The sequence below is a fragment of the Enhydra lutris genome, unplaced genomic scaffold, assembly GCF_002288905.1.
Source record: "Enhydra lutris kenyoni isolate GAN:26980312 unplaced genomic scaffold, ASM228890v2 scaffoldscaffold117, whole genome shotgun sequence".
Classification (NCBI taxonomy): Eukaryota; Metazoa; Chordata; class Mammalia; order Carnivora; family Mustelidae; genus Enhydra; species Enhydra lutris.
Window position 1 is genome coordinate 178,366 of NW_019154201.1, and position 19,027 is coordinate 197,392.

Below are 19,027 nucleotides of genomic sequence, written 5' to 3' on the forward strand. Positions count from 1 at the left end.
TTCCTCTTGCGCTGGCTGCCGGGCGGAAGTACGTCAGTTGTTATCTGCTCCGGGCGCCGCCGCCGCCTCAGCCTCAGCTTCAGCCTCAGCGTCAGCCTGAACCTCAGCCTCACGAGCCGCGGCGCCTCAGCCCGGGACCCGCCCCGCCCGCGCTCCGCCCGCCGCCGCCGCCCCGCCGCGCATGAGGCGCGCCCCCGGGGCCGCGGCCCGGGGCCGCTAAGCGCCGGCCGCCCCGCCGATGCGCGCGGCCGCCCGCGCCGGGGCTCCCAGGCCGCGCCGGGCCCGGGGCTGAGGGACCCCGCGCGGCATGCCCGGCCCGGCCTGCCGCCCGCCGCCGCCCAGGGCCCGAGCCCGCGCGGCCCGCACCGAGCCCGGCGGCGCCGCGTAGCGCAGCGGCAGCGGCAGCGGCAGCGCGGGAGCCCGAACGGCGCGGCTGCAAGGTCACCGCGCACCATGGAGGCCAAGGTCCGCCAGAGCCGGCGCTCGCGCGCGCAGCGGGACCGCGGCCGGCGCCGGGAGGCGGCCCGCGACGCCCGCGACCAGAGCGCGTCGTCGGGCGACGAGACCGAGCCCGGGCCTGGCAAGGAGAACGCGGGCCTGCCCCGCGCGCCCCCGCCCCGCGCCGCCGCCGTGCGCCCCCCGCGCCGCCGCCGCCGCGAGTCCAGCTCGCAGGAGGAGGAGGTCATCGACGGCTTCGCCATCGCCAGCTTCAGCACGCTCGAGGCCTTGGAGGTAGGTGGGGCGGCGGGCGAGGCGCTCCCGGGGCGGCGGCACACCCACCCTTAGGGCTGCCGGGCCGCGTGGGCCCCGCGCGCGGCTCAGGTCGCTGCTAGGGGGCCGGGCAGGCTGCGGGGGGGCGCCGGCGGGTGCGTCTGGCGCGGCTGGGGAGAAAAGGTTCGGAACGGCACTGTCCGGCCGAACGCCGCCGGGTCGCGCGCGCCTCTTCTTCAGCTGTTTTCCTTTTTCAAAATACCGCTTGTCTGGGCTCGGGACGTGCCGGGGTGAGCACTGCCGGTCCTGTGAAGGCGGTGGCGGAGGGGGTGCTTCGAGACTCTTTCCGCTCCTCTCCTGCTCCGGTTTCTGTTCAGACGGAGACAGGCGGGGGGATTTCTGAGACCCCTGTCCTGACTGCTGCTTCACTGGCTGGTTAGTAGGACGGCAGAAAAACAAAAACCCCAAAAAACCAAAAACGTTTGTCTGGCTGAGTTGTCCGGGCAACGTTTGCTCAGCAAAGGCGGCCCCTCTTGGGCGAACCCAGGTGAGTCGAGAAGGGATGAGTACTGACTGTCGGGTTTGGCCAGTGCGGTCTCCCAGGACTGGGTAGAAGTCGGACCCCACAGTCCCGCCAGCCCAGCCAGCCCCCACCCGGCACCCTCCAGGGGCCCGTTGCAGCACTTACTAGGGGCCGCCGGCTTCCGCTGGGTTGGGGTCCCAGAGATTGCCTAGTTAACAGCCCCCCTTCGTTTTTCTGGGGCTCGGGAGCCAGTGGCCTGGGATCCCCAGTCGCAGGCTGAGCTTTGGGGAGAGGTGCCTGCTGGGAGCCCTCCCTGAGGTGGGCCCGGTCTGTGGAGGGCCTCAGGATCAGGTACTGGCAGCCGGGGGACATGGCTCTGGGACAGGTGTGCTGCTTTCTGTCTGGGCAGGTGGATCATGCATGGAGGTGGGGCACTTACGTCGACCACATGGCCCCCACCCCCACCCCGGTCCTCTTTGTGTGCAGCGGGGGCCCTGGATGGCTCCTGGATCGAGGGGTCCCCAGCTCAGACACTCTGGCGGGGGTGGCACGTGCCACAGCTCTGAATGGGAAGGGGTGGCCAAGTTCAGCGCCACAGCTTCGGAGTGTGGCTCCCCCGGCCACGCTCCAGGTGCGAGCCTGCCCCGCCAGGTGCGCAAGAGACAGCCTGACTGTGGTCTCCGGGGCCCTGCACGTTGGCCTCTCACGCAGGCACGCTGGCCCCTCGGAGGTTCTGCTGCCTCGGCCCTTTGGTCCCAGGTTGTTTGGAGCCTCGAGTCTCAGTACAGACACTGCTCACGCCCTCCCCAGTGACCTCGCCACCCACACCCTGCCCGTCTTCCACTTTCCTTCCTGTCCGTGACCACTCTCGGAAGCCATCTAGGGAGGGACTCTTCTCTGACCCTCTCCCCACCCGAACTTGTAAGCTGGAAGAGAGCAGGCACCACGTCTGGCTCGTGTGTTCTCTGTGACGGTCCCCGCGCCCATACGTGTTTGTGGAGGGAACACGTGGGAGGAGAACGGCTGTTGAGGAGGCTTGTGCCAGAAGTCCGGCTGCACCCCTGCTGAAATGAGCCCGCAGCAGCCTTGACCGCACCCCTCCGGCATCGGGGACCCTCCGTGCAGCCTTGGGCGTGGGGGCCTCTGCCGGTCCAGCCGTGGACTGGGTCTGCCGGCTGCTCGGTGTTCACCCAGCCACGGCACCATTGTGCCTTTTCCTGCCCTGCTGAGCCAGGGAGGACCCGCCTGCCTTGGAAAGTACGGGGCTTCTGCACAAGTCCGGGCTTCCAGTTTGGTTCCCTCGTTCGGGCTCACTTCTTGCTGAAGCGTAGTAGTTCTCTGCAGAGTTCGGTAATCCATCAGGACACCGAGTGGCCGCACACAGGGAGCCCGTACCTGACCAGGCACAGTTCTGAGTCTGCGTGTCCTCAGACTGCACTGTACAGATGGGGACACCGGGGCCCCGTGCCGCGAACCTCGAGCCCCCCACCCAGTGTCAGAGCTCTGCCAGGGCTGCGTGGCACAGGGGTGTGCGCCGCTGTCACCCCTGGGGCATAAACACACAAATGTCAGGTGACTTGCTCAGGAGGTTGGAGAGTGCGGGAGTCCAAGAGTTCTCCTTTTCTTTATCCTGAGGATGCAGCCTCCCCCACCCCCCATGCCCCAGGCAGGTCCCTAACCCCACCCTTCCTCCCTGCGCACCTGTGTTTGCCGGGAAGAAGGATGAGTCCCTGCCTCTGGTGTCTAAGAGGATCACAGGCCACTTGTGTGAAATGCTGGGGACATACACATGTGACGTGGTGGTGTCAGCTGAGGAGAGGGCTCCCGGTCTGGCGGGGCTCACAGTGTGTCCAAGGCCTGGGCGTGGAGGTGGATGGTGGGAGCTCGCGGTCTGAGCTGAGGGCATGCAGAGGCTATGGGCTGGGCAGGGTTGCCCATCTCGGCCCTGGTCCTCCGTCAGCATTCCGATTCTGTTCAGCAGGGTGGGAGCAGGTGGCAGCGGGGCAGGGGTCTTGTGGTTTGGTGGGGACAGGGGCTGTCTTTCTCTCTCTGACCAGGAATGTTAGGGACAGGTGGATGTTTCTTGCTGTCCTGGTTCCTGTGACATCTCTGCCTGCAGAGGTGATGAGAAGGCCCTTGGGGGACAGGCCAGGACAGAACTAAGGTCCTCCCCCCCCCCCCCCCCCTAATGGCAAAGGGAACCGTTAGGCCACAGTGTGAGCCCCTGAGTCTCCCGGGAGATCCACTTTGTAGGCAGACCTACTGTGTGCCCCCCAGCCTTTCCGTCAGGGCTGCCCGCACGCCTGGGCACCAGCGCTTCCCCTTGACGCTCTCTGTGTGCTGCCTACTTGTGAGCACGTGTGCCGCACGCACCCGCTGGAAACCGCGCTTCTGGTTTGGCATCTGTGTGGTTCTCGCTGACTTGTCTCAGAACAGCGAGACGCCTTCAGCTGGTTCGAAGATCAACATCAGTGAACCGGTTTTCAGTGCCGGCCGTGACCTCCTGCGGTAACTACCCTGGCCAGCTTCTGGGCTTTCCACAGTATGTTGTGCGGGTAGAACCACACGGGCCCTAGTGGCCTATCTCGCCTTTTTTTGCTAGAAAGAAAGGGTTACCCACCATGTCTCTGCACGGGTCTAGGAGACGTGTATCCAGGAGTGGAAAACGAAAAGGCAAACGCCCCAAGTTTTATTGTGGTAACCGGTGACTTCGTGTCTGTAATTCTGTTTCTCACGCCGATCACCACATGTTAACTCAGATAACCCGTAAAATGGACACCTAAACCCAGACACGACCTGCTGCACACCGCTGTGCTTGGGACACCAGGCCGGGCCTCCCTGTGGCCACATCAGCAGGTGAATGGCCGTGTAGGCTCGTGCTCTTGGCCTGCCGCCCAGCTCCCAGCTTCGGGTGGCGTCGGGGGCGCACTATGCTTCTCTGCTGGAAGTAACTCAGTTCTCCCCGGGCTTAGGACGCTGCGGCTGGGGCTGTGCGTCCCAAAGCAGGCACTGGAGGCTCTTTGCATTCTGATGGGTGGTGGCCCTGCAGGGGGGCAGAACTCCCTCGGCCTGTGCAGAGGGCTCAGTGGTAGTGGTTCTGAAGCTGGTGTTCGGTGCCCCCTGGGCAAGGGGCACACGATCAGGCTAGGTCTGCTTGCTAAGGGCCAGGAGTGTGGGGGGCCAGGATGTGGCCCCACTGCCCATGTGCTGAAGCCCACACCATGGGTCCCGCTTGTGGGGGCCTTGATCTGGGGGGGCTGCATGTGTGCCCGGCCCAGCCCTCCAAGGAGAAGGACAGAGGAGAGTCGGTGCTGAGAGGAGCTGTCAGCTGGGAGCGACCACGCCCACTGGCCAGAGCACCTCCAGGCTGCCCCCTGCTCTCCACTTGGGGATACTGAGGCCCGGAGAGCAGGAACACTTTGCCTGCAGTCATGGAACGGAGGTAGGGCACCGAACCTGGAGCTTGCCTACGCCTGCATTCGTCTGCTCCCCTGTTCCTCCTGAGGGCTGCCATGGGGGAGGGGCTGCTCCCTCCAAGGGGGACCCCGCATTCCTGTTGGTAAGCACAACGCCATTGCATAGCCTCCCCCGCCCGTGTGGATGTGGGCTCCCTGGCCTGGGCAGACAGGTGGGGGCGGGGTGGGAGCCTGGCCTGGGCTCTCCAGTTGTGTGGGTCGGTGTCTGCTGTGAGAAGGCATGTGGTTGGAGCAGTGGTGACATTGACAGCCGCTGAGGGCACCGTCCTCACGCACCCACTTGGTAGATGAGGAAACTGAAGGGGGGGCAAAGTTCTCATCTGGAATCCGCCCACCACGGTGCCAGATAACAGGGATCTGGTGAGTCTTCACCCAGACTCGGGTCGCATCTTCGGGACATGTCTGAGCTTGAGTAGAGCGGCCAGCGGTCTCCCTAGCATCTGAATGGACGGCCTTTCCTGGGCGGCCCTGGGCCAGCTGCCTGACCTCTGGGGAAGGGCTGCCCTCTGAGCCTGGCCGGCATCGCAGATGGTCTGCAGGGCCTGCGGCTACGCACAGGCTGCTCTGTCACTGCCCACCTGTCACGGGCGGCGGGGCCATGGCCTAAAGGCTCACACACTATGGCACAGCGCAGTGGAGGTGTCCCTGGGCCTCCTGGCCAGCCTGTTGTCCCTGCCCGGCCCTGGGTACAGCTGAGGGTCTGGAGCTCCTGGCCAGTGGGCAGGGGCTGTTTCCTGGCCTCTGTCACCCCAGCCCACTGCCCTGCTTCTCTCTGGCTGGGGCTCACATACACAGCATTTGTAGCTTGTGGGTCTCAGTTTCTCTGTCCTGCCCACACTGAACCCCAGCATCTGTGAGCACGGCGTGGGACTGATGGCGGCAAAGGTGGGGGCCCCGTGTCCCCCGCGTGCACCCCTCTGAGCCCATACAGGCTGCCCGCACCTCACTGTGGGTGCCGTGGGCCTCATCTGCCAGAGGGTTGGCTTTACCCAGCATGGGCAGCGGGGGTCATGGGGGCACCCCTGCGACAGACAACAGCCCTCCGTCCCCCTGCCCCGCTCGGAGTTTCTAGCCAGAGTCTCAGGTCCACCGCAAGTGCAGGTGTGTGTGCACATGGGTTCACATGTATGCGCTGTGTCCTCGCTGGCATACGTGTGTAACTGTGCGTCTGTGCTCCAAACCCCACCTGGGGCAGCAGCTCTGTGACCTGGACAGAGCAGAGGACAGGCCTCCGTGTGACCCCTTGGTCACACATGGTGAAACCGCATTCCTGGAGCTTGAGCATAGGGCCTCATGTCCTCTCTCCGTTGTTCTGGGCCTGCTGCGGGACAGTCACCCTGCCCCCCCCCCACACCAGAGCACATAGCAAACACTCAGGAGTTCACAAGACTCGTCCTGTCCCCACCATCCCCTTAGCTCTTCCAGCCTGTCTCTGCCGTGGCCTCCTTCATGCCCTACCACAGTCCCTCGGTCCTGTAGCTCCCGCCACATTGAGCCCCCCCACTACCCCCCTGCTGGAGAATCCTCAGACATACACAGGGGCACGCTTCTGGCCCTGGCCGACTGCTCTTCCCCTGCCCAGAAGATCCTTTCCCCAAGTGTCAGGTGACTCAACTGTCTGGTCATAAACTCCCCCTTCCCCGGCACGGAGCCTTCAGCCCTGTGTCTGGGCCACCCCTGACCCGTTCCAGCTTATTCTCTGTTCCTTGTCCCTCCCACGAGGACTCAGGCGGTGTCGTTCCCTCGTGGACGTCTCCCCACCAGAACCTCCTTGCACACATGCTTGTTTCCAGGGAGCAGCTCGGAGACCTGGGGCTGGGGCAGGGGGTCTGCCGTGCGGTGCTGCTCACCTGATACCTGGAGAGGCAGCTGTTCTCAGCTGTGGCACCAGGCGGAGGGTCTGCGCGGTTGTCTCACGTGCCTCGGTCACTCTGTTTTCTGATTGGCTGCCGCCGCGCTCCTACCTGGGCACCAGCAGGTTCCCTTGTCCGTTCCAATGCTTGCCCAGTGGAGTGTCTAAGGTTTCCCGTTGGCCGCTGTGGGGTCCGCTGGGAACATAGCCCCGTCGCCGCTCATCTCTTTTCCTGTCCTGTGGCCTCTCAGCACCTCCATGGCATCCTTTCCTGTGGGCTCCTCCTGCTTCCCCCGACTCAGCACGGCTGTGTGCCACCTTCCATGTGGCCGTGGTGTCTTGCCTGGGAAGTGTCTGGACTAGAGCAGAAGTGAGCAGTGGGCCTGACGCGCCCTCTTTGATGGTTGTCATTGTTCTCTGGAGCCAGTGAGGTCAGGCTGTCCCTGAATGCCAGGCAATGGGGGCAGTCTGGTGTGAGCTTGTATCTGGGTTTTTAGCACCACGTTCTTAGATACATTGGCCTGAGACTGTCTTGTGTCTGCGGCATCTTCTCTCGTGTTCTGGAGCGGTCCGAACAGCTCGGGAATCAGCGGCTCCTCTCCACACTTGCGGCCCCAGTGTTCCAGCCGCATTTGCTGGTGGCCAGTTAGAGACCCGAGTCAGCTCAGGGTGTGGTGGGGGGGCAGGTACTGAGTAAAGGATCCAGGGACCCAGCTTGCTGGAAATAGGGTCAGCAGGGCGCCCCCCCCCACCCCAGAGCAGGCCGGCCGGGGGCACTTGCTGCTGAGCAGGACCGCCTGTGAGCTGGCAGGTGGTGAGGCCTTAGGCCCTGTCCCCCTGTGTTCTGTTCAGGTGGGCAGTGGCTGCGGTCTGGAGGAAGGACACTGGAGGCCGGACATCACCCTCACTGTGGGCTTGGCTGTGTCATGTTCTCGGGGCAGCCCAAGTGCCAGCAACTGCACAGTGACCTGGCAGTGCGCCTGCTGGGAGCCACTGTCATCCTGGCCTTGACCCCTGTGGTTCACGTGCTCTGCATGGAGCTTCCAGAGGTGGGGGCCATGGTCAGCCCCATTAGGGAAACTGGAGAGGCGGCCGAGGCACCAGGCTTTTGCTAATTGCCGAGGGTGGAGTGGTTGGTCGGCCCGGCCACAGCCACACCACCCAGGCTGTGGTCACCCACCCATGCACTCTGCCAAGAGCCCCTTGTGCAGCTTCCCATGAGGCCTCCCGGAAGTCTGGGCAGCCAGACCATGTCCCAGTCAGAGCTCTCCAACACTGGGTTAGATAAACCGAGCCGTGGCTTCCTTCACTCAGCCTGTGGCAGCCCCCTATCACCTGGACCCTTGGTCCGGATGGTTTCTTCTTGTCTCTTGTTCACTGGGGCCCAGGCTGTGGTTGCTGCGGGACATGCCAGGCTCACATGTGGGGCTATAGGCCTCTGGAGGGGACCGCTGGCCAGCAGGGGGTGTTTGGATCCATTCTTCCCATCCTGATTCTCTGAGCCTTTATTGAGCACCTACTGTGTGCCAGTCTTTATACCAGCTACTGGGTCGGCTCCAGACAGGACGCAGATAGGTAACCAGAGCGGTGAGTGAGTGCCTGCAAAGAAATTGGGGGCTCGGGAGGAGGCTGCGTAGGCCTGGCAGGTGCTAGCAAGGCGCCCGGCAGGGCGGGGCGGGACATCCACCTGGGATGCCTGGAGAGGGTCGGTGAGGTGGCCAGGCGGGGGCCCCAAGGGCACCCGAGGCGCTTTCTCCTTTGGGAGCCAGAATCTGAAACCCACATGGAATTGAGTGCTTTGGGGACTTTGGACAAATGTAGTGTCTGGTTCCAGTTCCATGTGGAGACTGTTCTGGCGCCCTGATTTGCCCGAGGAGCTAAAGAAAGAAAACTCGCCAACGAGTTACCAGCCTTATTCAGCTCCCCAGGACTGTGTGTACCAGGCTTCTGTTGGAAGCTGCTTGTGGGGGAGAGCTGATTCCGGAACCTGGTACCCAGCCCGGCATGTAGACCACCCCTGCCTGTCTTTCCAGCGGCAGTCAGTGTGTGTGCACACGTGTGGGGTCGGGGGCGACCAGGCTGGCCTGCTGGGGCACGTCCATGTCCTCCCCCCGCCCCCCACCTGTCTGCCCAGCTCATGCTCTGCCTAGTGAGGCATCTGCGTGCCGCCAGCTCTGCTTCCGCCTGGGAGCAGCTGTTTGGGTGGGTGCTGCTCCCTGGACGCCCCACAGGTGGCAGGCCGGGAGCCACGTACATGCCGAGGCGACTGCAGGCGCCTTTGGGGCCCAGCCGAGGGAGGGTTCTCCGCTGAGAGCAGGGAGTGAGCAGCAGGTGCTGAGGGCCGAGCCCCCGTCCATGCCGGGCACGTGAGTGGCTCTGCTAGAGGGCCGCCACGCGTACCCCTCTGCCAGGGATGAGTGGGAGGCCACGGCCCAGTCTGATGCGCAGCGATGCTGAAAGTCATACTTAGAGCCCCCATGGGGACTTTCGGGATTGGCCATGAACCCCATCAGCTCTCTGACCTTACCCGTTGCGGCTGTCTCCTAACCGCTCGCCCCAGCCCCACGTGCCAGTCCTCGGACGCCGGCAGGCCGCGGGCTGGTCCTCCGCCCAGTGTCCCATGTGCTGCCGGACCCACGCTCAGTACCAGGAGCCCAAGTGGATTTGTCAGGAACTCACGCAGACCTGTCTCCCGGGTAAAGCCAGGGCCCCTGTCTGTCCCCTGTGGAATGAACCCACATTCTCCATGAGGCCTGGCCCTGCCCACCCCCTCACCTGGGGCCCTGGGCACTCCTGTCTCGGGGCCTGTGCACCTGCTGTGCTGGTCCCATCTTCCAGGAGCGAGTCTGGGATGCTTCCTCTGAGTCTCCCCTGCTCCCAGACAGCTGAGGAGGACAGTGAGGGGGGCGGGCCCAGTCCGAACACCTGGACTAAAGTCCCTTCTCTTCCTCTCCGTGTGGCCCCAGCTAGCCCTCCGCCCACTCTGGGCCTCGATTTCCTCATCTGGGAAGTGGGGGTGATGAACTGAAAGTTCCTGCCACGTGGTCCTGCCACCCCCCCCCCCCGGTCCCCGTCCCCTCTCCATTGTTCTTCTCGGAGCTAACCCTGAGGTTGGTTCTCTGTGTCCCCCACGCCAGGACAAAACAGGCCCAGATGTTTCAGCAACAGCGGCCCTGGCTTCTGACCTCCCTGGGCAGCCCCTCTGAGTGTGACAGCTGAGCGGCAGTTGAGCACGTGGCAGAGTCTGAGGGGGCTCACAGGGTGGTGAGCCCGAGGCCAGCTCTGGCGGTCATGGGCGGGCGCATGGTGCCGTCCACACGTGGAGGGGGCTTGGGCAGAGGCTGACCTCCACACCCAGCTGTCGGGACAGTGGCCGTGGGCCACTGTCCTGGTTGAGTCCTGGTTGGGTCCTGGTTGAGTGCGGATGAGAGCGCAGCCTGGCCGGTCAGCACGGGCTCACAGTGTGGGGTCGCAGTGGGGTGTGCGTGCACGGACGTGGGAGGAGGCTGTTCCGCGGTGTGCAGGCCTGGGCAGGGGGGCCCAGAGCAGGGCCTGCCCGCTTCTCACTCGCTGCCTCTTCACCTCCGGCTCCGTGCCCACCGTCCTCGTCCACCTTCGTGCTTTGGTCCAGAGCACCTGTCGCCATCATCATTTGTCTAGCTCGTCCCAGACCATAGGGTGGGCGGGTCTCTTCCGTTTCCAGGTGGCCTCCTCTGTCCCAGCAGCCCCTCCGCACGTGGCAGGGGCTGGATGGCCGTGGGAAGGAGTGAGTGTCTTCACAGAGCTTGGGGGGTGGGTCCCCACTAGTGTGCTGAGCACTGGGTGCGGCAGAGGCTGTGGTGGCGCTGCTCCCCGCCCGGCTCCCCCACTCCCAGGTCCTTGACCATCTGCCCTCCAGCCCTCCTGCTCGGCCAGCGTTCCAGTGCATGGAGCACACTGTGGGTGGGCACCCGGGGCAGGGGTGCTGAGGAGGAGTCCTCCAAGCCGGAAAGAGACTGACCTAGAGGGACCGAGAGGCACGAGCGAGGTAGGTTCCAGAGGGTTCTGCAACAGCTGGGGTGTCAGTGAGCCCTTCGGGGGCTGGTCCTTGAGGGCCGTGTTACCCTCAGGGACCCTGTCGTCATCCTGGGGATTGAGGGACCTCTCCGGCAGGCTGCTTTACGTGGAGGGACAGCGGGTGGGCTGTGGGGGTGGGAAGGTGATAGGGAATAGTACCCATCCAGTGTGGGTGTGAGCTAAGGAGGGGACAGGTCAGGGAGGATGCCTGTCCTAGCATGGTAGCCAGAGGGGGTGGCTGGACGTAGTTGTCATGGCCGGGCCGGGGCAGTTGGGCGGGGGCTGCCCGTGGGCACTGTCCGGGCCGGCTCTCCGTCTGTCCGCGACTCCCAGCCTCCTCATCTGCGGGTGTTGGGGGGCCCCAGGCCTTGGCGCACCTTGATATGGCGGCCCGGCCTGGGAAGTTCGGCCTAGTGGAGGGACCCTGGCACCCCCACCCCACTGTCCTGTCCGTCCTGTCCTCCAGCTTTCTGTGACTTAGGTGCAGATGGTCTGTGGTAGGGCAGTGCTGCCGTTACGGTTCACAGGATGTCCTGTTTCTCTGTGCCTTTCCCACATCCAGGAAGCCTTCTCAGTCCCAAACACACAGGGATAGTCGGTCAACTCTGGGGGGCTGGGGGGTGTACCGGTTGCTGGTGGGTGGTGGACACATGGGCTGCCTCCTTCCTAGCTGGGGGGGGGGTTACCCCTCCCGGGGAGAGGCCTCTCGACCACCTGGAAGAAGATTCCTGTATATGTGGTCTCTGTCCCCAGGGCCGGAGGGGGTAGGTCAGAACACAGAAGGTAGGTGGGCTGTGGGCTGGGCCTGTACTTGGCGTGTGTGGGGGGTGAAGTTTGCGGTAAGAACTTGCAGGTGAAGGAGAGTGAGCCGCACAGATAGCAGGGTGGGGGCGGCTGTGCCGCGGGCCCGGGGCAGGTGTGTGCCGGAGGGCTTCCGGGCTGGGGAGAACAGCCTGCCGGGTGAGCAGTGGCTGTTGCCTGATCTGTGAGCCCGCAAGGTCTTCTGGGGGCCCCCAAGTCCTGGAGGTTCTGGGAGAAGGGCAGCCTCGCCAAGCAGGGTGGGAAAGTGGGGAGGTGGGCTGGTTGGGGGAAGGTCAGGTGGGTCAGGCCACCAGGAGCGTGCCGGAGCATGGCAGTGAGGAGTAGATTCTGTGTAACCCTGGGGGCGAGGCCGCTCTGCAGCCCCAGGAGCAGAGGGACACCCACCTGGCTGGAGGGGTGCGGCCACGCCTTTGCCCGCAGGATCTGGGAGCCAGGAAAGGCCGGTGCACGTCAGCCCTCGCAGCCTCAGACCTCGGTGAGAGAATCTGGGTCTGCCAGTTCTGACTCCTCCTATCTCTGCACAGTTGGCTTACTGAAGTGTGGTTAGAGAGCTTCTTGGTACTGCATAGTAATGACGTTTAGGGGAGCTAAAAATAGCCCCGTAAAATTGCTATAGGAAAACGTAATCATCGGTTTCACGACAACAGGCAGATCCCCCTTGTGGTCCAGGGAGGGTCCAGGGGCCCGGCTGCTCGGGGGGGGGGGGGGGGGGGGGGGCGCGGGGGGGTTCTCTGTGGGGGTCTTGCCTCGGGCCTCAAGGGTTGTGGGCCTCAGCATTTGGCCATGCTCCTCTTTTAGGGCCCCTCTGTGTGCGGGTGCTGGGGTGCGCCGGGACGCATCTGCCGTCCGATCTCTGGGCTCATGGTGAGTCTGTGGGCGGACGGCAGCTCAGGGGTACAGGCCGGTCCTGGATTCACCCCAGCCTGTCGCTGCAGCCTTGGTAGGGCCTGCTTCCTCGTGGGCACGCCCCAGTTCTGTAGGCTCCTAGCGTGGATCCCCCAGCAGCCCGCCGAGCGCCCCCCCCAGTCCGACGCCAGCCCACCGCCGCCCTGCTCCGTGGGGGTCTGCTCCACGCCTCCCTCTACTTGCCGTTCCGCCCTGGCCTGTTGGGGGCAGGCACTGCTCTTGCGGCCCTGCCGCACCCGGAGCGTCCAGCATGGTCTGGGCACGGCCGCTGCCCCAGTCTACAGATGAGGAGACCAGTCCTACCCAGGGGCCCCGTGGTCCAGGCGGAGCTGTGCCTGGGACCCGGGGCCAGCGCCCCACCCTGCCGGCTCAGTGGGGGTGGAACTGGGGCGGAGTGTGCCTGAGCTAGGGTGAGCCCCCAGAACCGGCCTAGGCTCACACGGGGTCAGCATCACAAGTGAAGGCCAGCCCCAGCCCTGGCGTGCCGGGAGAGGGCCAGCCGGCCACGTTCCGGCGATGCCCCTGTGGCAGAAACTGTTGAATCCTGTGACCAAGAGCCCCTTGGGTGCAAAGCCTTTGGGGCTGCTCCATGAAGCCCCCGTCATTCTCAGGGCAGTGGCTGGGCGGAGGCGGCTGCCTTCTGGGTCCCGGTGCACGAGGCCTTTTGCCCGCCTGAGCCAGGAGAGGGCCCATGGAGTGGCTGTCCCTCCATGCGCACAGGGCCCAGGCCTTTGGCCTGCTGGCTCACGCTGTGCTGCGCCGGGGGCAAATGGCTTCCCAGCTCCCCCACTTTTCCAGATGCGGGAGCTCTTGCCCTGGGGCCAGGATGCCACTGGGCTGAATCCAGGGCAGGAGACAGCCCAGTCACTGATATTTCAAGGGTTCAAATAGTCTAGGTTTTTTGTTTGTTTAAAAAAAAAAATAGATAAAGCAGATTTACAGAAAATGTGCTGCATTGGATGATTTGTGGTTGACTGATGCATACTTTGGGTGAAAGATGTGATTGGAGGTGTCTGGAGAAGTGGCCTGGGGCTACCCGGAGGCCCTTCCAGAACCTGCAAAGGGGCTGGGGCAGGGCCTAGAGGGAGGCCTTTGTGGAGCCCAGTGCCTGGCCTGGCCTGGTCTGCCACTGGAGGTTCACCGTGCTTGCTGTGCGGCGTGTCTGGCCTGCCGTCTGTCCCTTCTGTTCTGTCTGTCATGATTACAAGTGCTCGTTAGAAAGATCGCTCTGGCCCAGCCAGTTGTCCCAAGGGCCGGGCTGTTCCCACGGTTCCTGGTTAGTATCTGCTGGCGCTTCTGATCACATACACCACCGGCCAGGCCTGTTCTCGCTCCAGGGCTCACACGTGGGACTTCAGAGCCTGTCCCCCAGGCTAGAAACCATTTCTGTGATTTTACCTAATCGGAAGGGCCTCAGAACCAGTGGCTCTCTCTGAGAGAGTGGGGCTCGCCCCGCAGTGACTCAGGAGGTCTGTGATGTGTAGTCCTGGAGCGCAGATGCTCCCTCGCTGCAGAGGGTGGGGGCCCTTGGGCATCTGGGGAGAGAGGACAGGCAGCCTTCTGTGGCGGTACGCGGGTCTAGGTGGCCCTGGCAGGGTGCTTGGTGTGTATGCCCCAGGGCACGGAGAAGCTGCTGTTAGGGCTGGGGTGGCCTGGGGCCTGGGAGTCCATACAGTGTGGCAGCAGCACTGGGATGCCTCTCCTGCTCTGGGACTCCACCCCGCCTCCCACCCAGGACTCCAACCCCGCCTCCCACCCAGGATGCTGAGGGCAGGGCTGGTGCACGCCGGGAGTTGGGGGGTCGGGGGTGCGCATGTGTGTGTCCGTGCGCGGCAGGGTGCCTCAGCCTCCCACCTCGTGACCACGCCCATGTGGCAGGGCCAGTGTCCCCTAGGGGCCCGGACACGGGGTCCGACGTTCTGGGTATCCATGAGCATGTTTCTGGAGGACGTTAGCATGTAAGTCTATGAAGTGATATGTGAAGTGAGGGAGGCTGGTGGGGGGCCTTCTCTGTCCCCTGGAGGCCTGAGTAGAAGGAAAAGCCAGACCTTCCCCCAGGGCAGAGAGCACGCCTCCTGCCTGGCCCCTGGAGCAGGTACCAGGTTTGTCCAGCCCCCAGAAGAACCGTACCCACAGCGGGTCGGGGGCCTCCGGGCTCCACGCTTGGCAGCCGCTTCCTCGAAGGGAGACTCTCTGTGTGTGGGCGTCCTGCTGCTCTCTCTGTGCAAACCCCTGGCTGGCCTGCCCTTGACAGTGTGTCGCTCTGGTTCGTCTCTGCAGACTGCTGCCCACTGTCTGCCCGGGCCACCCTGTGTGCCGTGGGGGGGGCTGGGCTGGGCCCTGCAGTTGGGTGGCAGCTTCCCGGCAGAGAGCTCGGACCGTGGGGGCCTGTGTGGGAGGGAGCAGCCTGTGAGCAGCCAGCCCTGCCCTGTAGGCAGAGCAGGGAACCTGAAAGCCGTGACTGTGTGTGAGGGGCGGGTCCCTCGTGTGTCCTGTGGAGTGCCCGCATGGGCAGAGTGAGCTGCGGTCCTCGGGACTTGCTCGTCCCTGGAGGGACTGCCTCGTCTCTCTGCCCCGGGGAGGCCTGTGGCCATGCGCTGACCAGTGGAGCCCGGGAGGCAGGTGCAAGAGAGGGAGGGAGTGGGAGCTCCTCGCTGTCTCAGGGCATTTGCATTTGCTGCTCCTCTGGAGGTTCTAGCCCTGCCCAGGAGTCCTCCCTGAGACGGTCGGCGTCTCAGCTGGGGCTGCCCCGCTGTCTAGCTGAGTTTATGCGGGGGGTGGGGGGTGCACCCCAGAGTGTGGAATCGACCTGATGCCCATAGGCAGGGCCGAAGCCGGGAGGCCTAGTGAGCCAGGGTTCCATTGTCAGGGTTGGGGAGCGGCCGCTTTGGGCTGAGACGAGCTGGGGCTCTGAGGAGTTCAGTGGGGGCGTGAAGGCATCTGACTGGGACTACAGGAGAGGCTGCAGAAATGCCACAGCCTGTGGATGTCCCTGGGGTTTGCTGTCCCAGACGGCGGGCGTGGGGAAGGGTGTCTCCCAGGTCTGAGGAGTTAGGAGCCACTTGCTGCCCTGGCACAAGCCTGTGGAGCTTAGGGCAGAGCCACATGGCACGGGCCACGCTGGTCACCAGACTTAAGGAGGTCTCCCAGCCTTGCGGATGCCCCAGGACAGGCGCCACTGCCAGCCCCGCTCCCTTCCCCCTGCTCCTCAGTGAGCCATGGGAGGGCGTGGGGATGCAGGGTGAACCCCGTCCCTCCTGACTGTCCCCTCAGAGGGGAGAGGCTCTGACGGGGCTGGCCTGTATCTGTGTGGCTGGGGCTGTGGGCCCCTCAGGAGAGTCTGGGGGTGTGGAACGTCCCACGCTATCCGCTGCTGCCTCTGTCCCCAGTGCAGCCTGCAGCCGCGCCTGCCTGCTCCCAGCCCAGGCTGTGGGGTCACACACAGCAGGACAGTCCCGGGGGCTGCCGTGCATGGAAGGGCAGCTCCAGTCCGGCCAGCTGGGCTGGTTCCCCTCACTAGTTCTGGGGATTGTGGGCCCCTCTCACCAGCCAGGAGGCGGGGTGTGGTTCGAAGTTGGAGGACCTCCCCTGCCATGCACAGCATGTCCCTGTCTAGACTGGGGCTTTGGTTCTCCCTGCCACCCACCCCGGTGGCCTGAGGCCTGACTGGGGCCACATGCCCACCTGAGCACAGAGGCCAGCCTTGAAGAGGCTGCTACAGTCGGCCCGCAGGTTCTCAGGAAGCACTGCCTGTGGGGCTGTGAGGATGTCACCTGGGATATGGGGGACACGGCAGCCAGGGGCATAACCTTCATTCAGGCCTTCCTCCCCGCCTCGGGTGAATGCTTTCAGAATCTTCTGAGTCCCTTCCAGTGAGTTCTTGCCTCTTCTTCGGCAGCCAGGTGGAGATGACAGCTCTTACCGACCCCATGGACCCAGCTGGGAGGCTGGCGGGTGACACTGCGCCTGCTCAGCACCGCGAAGGCAGGCTGTCCTGGGCCTTGGGCTCGCTGGCAGGACCAGCTCTGTGCTTGGGGCGGTGGGGACCCCACTGCTGCGATTGGCATCGGCACAGCAGCCCCCTGCTCCATAAATCCCCGCTGGTGTCACTCCCTGTTCTAGGGCAGGGCTCCAGGGTCCCTGAGCTCTGTGTATCTGGCCGAGTCAGGGGCTGGTTCCCCAGCACAGGCTTTCACAGTATCAGCATGCCCAGCTGCACGCAGTTGGGCAGGTAGACCCCTGGGGGGCTCTGGACCTGTGGCAACAGCCACCGGCTCAGGAGTGTAAGCAGCGCCCCTGGGAGGGCCAGTGCGGCACTGGCTCCATTTGAGCCACAGATTGGGGGCCCTTTGGAAGCTTAAGGCCTGGTCTAGCTTTGTTTCTCCATCATTCTCTGAGCCCCCTTGTCCTGACAGCCCACTAGCGGGGTGAGCACCTCAGGTAGGCGCTGTCACATGCCTAGGGACCCGCCTTGGAGCACAGCAGAGTCTTGCATGGTGTCACCAAGGTCACTGCCAGTTAACCAGCTTTGTCCTCTTGCCCTCACAGAAGGACATGGCCCTGAAGCCACATGAGCGGAAGGAGAAATGGGAACGTCGCCTTGCCAAGAAGCCCCGTGAGTCCGAAAACTGCCCGTCGGCAGAACCAAGTGAGAATGGGCATCCCCTGGAGATTGGCAGCCCCGAGCAGGACCTGGAGTCTGCCTGTGACCGTGGGAAAAAGAAGGTCCCACTGCAGCCCACCAAGCAGGTGAGCGCTGGGCCCTGCCCCACTCAGAACCATGGGCTCTGTGCCCTCTCCCCTGGGTGCCCTCAGGGCCACACCAACACCTGGACACCACCGTCGGCATCTGGGCCTGCCTGGCAACGTGCTCCTTCGTTGTTGGGCATGGGGTATGCGGCCCACGTGGACTGGGGCCCGAGGTAGCTGCTCGCCGTGAGCCCAGATCCTGAGCAGACAGAAGACCTTCCCCCGGTGGGTGACACAGCCAGAGAGGCCAGGCTGGGAGCCCAAGGATGGGGGTGGGGGTGTGTGTGCTTGGGGCAGGAGGGTGCACCTGCTGGTAGGCTGGCCCCGTTGCCCTGTTGCGTCTGTCAGGCTCCGCCGACCACGGGGTGTCCAGGGTGTCTGTAGCGCGTGGGGGCCGGGCTCTGCACCAGGTGTTTTCCATCTGCTAACCTTCTGTAGAATGCAGCACATCTTTTCGTGGGGGTCACGTGACTGGTGGTCAGGGGTCCCGGTACAAAGAGCAGCCCACCCCAGGGGCCTCCCTCCACAGCGGCCGGGAGCCGAGTCCTTGGTGGCGGGTGGCGGTGGGGGGGGCATCCTTGCTGTCACCAGAGCCCAGCTGGGATCGGGTGGGGAGACTGGGACCGGGGGACTCTCTCCCTGAGCGTGGGGCTCTCTCCCAGGTGCCGGCTCAGCCCTACAGCCGCTTTCCTCCTCAGGGACTCGCTGGTTCGCGCCTTCTTTTCAGAGAGGGGTTCTTCTTGGTGTTTCACACTCCACTTTCAGCTCCCTTGGGGATGGGGCTGCTGGAGAGGGGGCAGCATGTCTCAGGGGCCCGGGCTGGTTGGGGGGTCTGCAGGCACACCTGCCCAGGTGGACACGTGCTCTTTCTTCCATGCAGGTGTGCTCCCCAGAAGGGGGGCCGCTCCCAGCCAACCACTGGGACCAGAACGGCCCGGCCCAGCACCAGCAGCAGCTCCAGCCCAGCCAGCCCCAGGGGTCACTCCCAGCCCCGTGTCAGCGCTGCCAGCCCCGTCGGGCTCTCCCGGACCCCGGGCAGCCCTGCCAGCCCCAGCGGCCACTGCCGGGTCAGCGCCGCTGGCCCCAGCGGTCACTTCTGGGCCCAAGACAGCCCTGCCAGCCCCGGCGGTCACTTCTGGGCCCAGGTCAGCCCTGCCGGCCCCAGCGGCTGCTTCCAGCCCCAGATCAGCACTGCCGGCCCCAGCAGTCACTCCTGGCTCAGCCTTGCCGGCCACGATGGGCGCTCCTAGGCCCTAGGCACCGCTGCCGGCGTCTGCGCTCCCTGCTGGCCCCGTGGCAACGCTGCCGGCCCCTGCGCTCCCTGCTGGCGCCGTGGCACCGCTGCCGGCCCCTGCGCTCCCTCCTGGCCCCATGTCCCCTCTGCCGGCCCCTGCGCTCCCTCCTGGCCCTCTGGCACCGCTGCTGGCCCGTGCGGTCGTGGGTGGCCCCCTGTCTCCGTGGCCAGCCCAGCAGGGCATCCTCAGGACAGCGGTGCCGGCCCCCACAGTCACTCCTCCTGCTGCGTCCACGCCGCCGGCCCACCAGCTCACTCTCAGGCCAGTGCTGCTGCCCCCGGCGGGCTCTCTTAGCCCCTTGCCAGCCCCGGAGGTCCCTCCTAGGCCAACCCAGCCGCCCCCAGGGGTCCCTGCTGGGCCTCAGTCAGCCCCAGCAATTAGTTGAAGCCCCAGAGCACCCTGGCCCCGCAAAACCTTCACTGCTGGGCCCTGGACAGCCGTGCCAACAAAAGCGGCCACTCATGGGCCCAGAACAGCCTCACCCGCCCAAGCGGCCTCTCCTGGGCCCAGAACAGCCCTGCCGACGAAAGCGGCCCCTCCTGGGCCCAAAGCAGCCCTGCCAGCCCTTGCAGTCCCTTCTGGGCCCCAGCCAGCCCTGCAAACCCCAGCCGTTACTTCCCATCCCTGAGCGCCCTTC

General features: G+C 64.9%; 1 protein-coding gene across 7 annotated transcripts in view; it reads left to right on the forward strand.

Annotated features, from left to right (window-relative positions):
• The first annotated feature begins 385 nt into the window (after positions 1–385).
• The window catches only part of LOC111139763 (fibrosin like 1), an 89,316-nt gene continuing 70,674 nt past the window's right edge, over positions 386–19,027 (forward strand). For all 7 annotated transcript variants that reach the window (XM_022492128.1, XM_022492132.1, XM_022492133.1 and 4 more), the window contains exons 1-2: positions 386–732; positions 16,895–17,095. In XM_022492128.1, the coding sequence (XP_022347836.1) occupies positions 454–732; positions 16,895–17,095 (480 nt within the window). In that variant the 5' untranslated portion in view covers positions 386–453. The remainder of the gene's footprint in view (positions 733–16,894; positions 17,096–19,027) is intronic.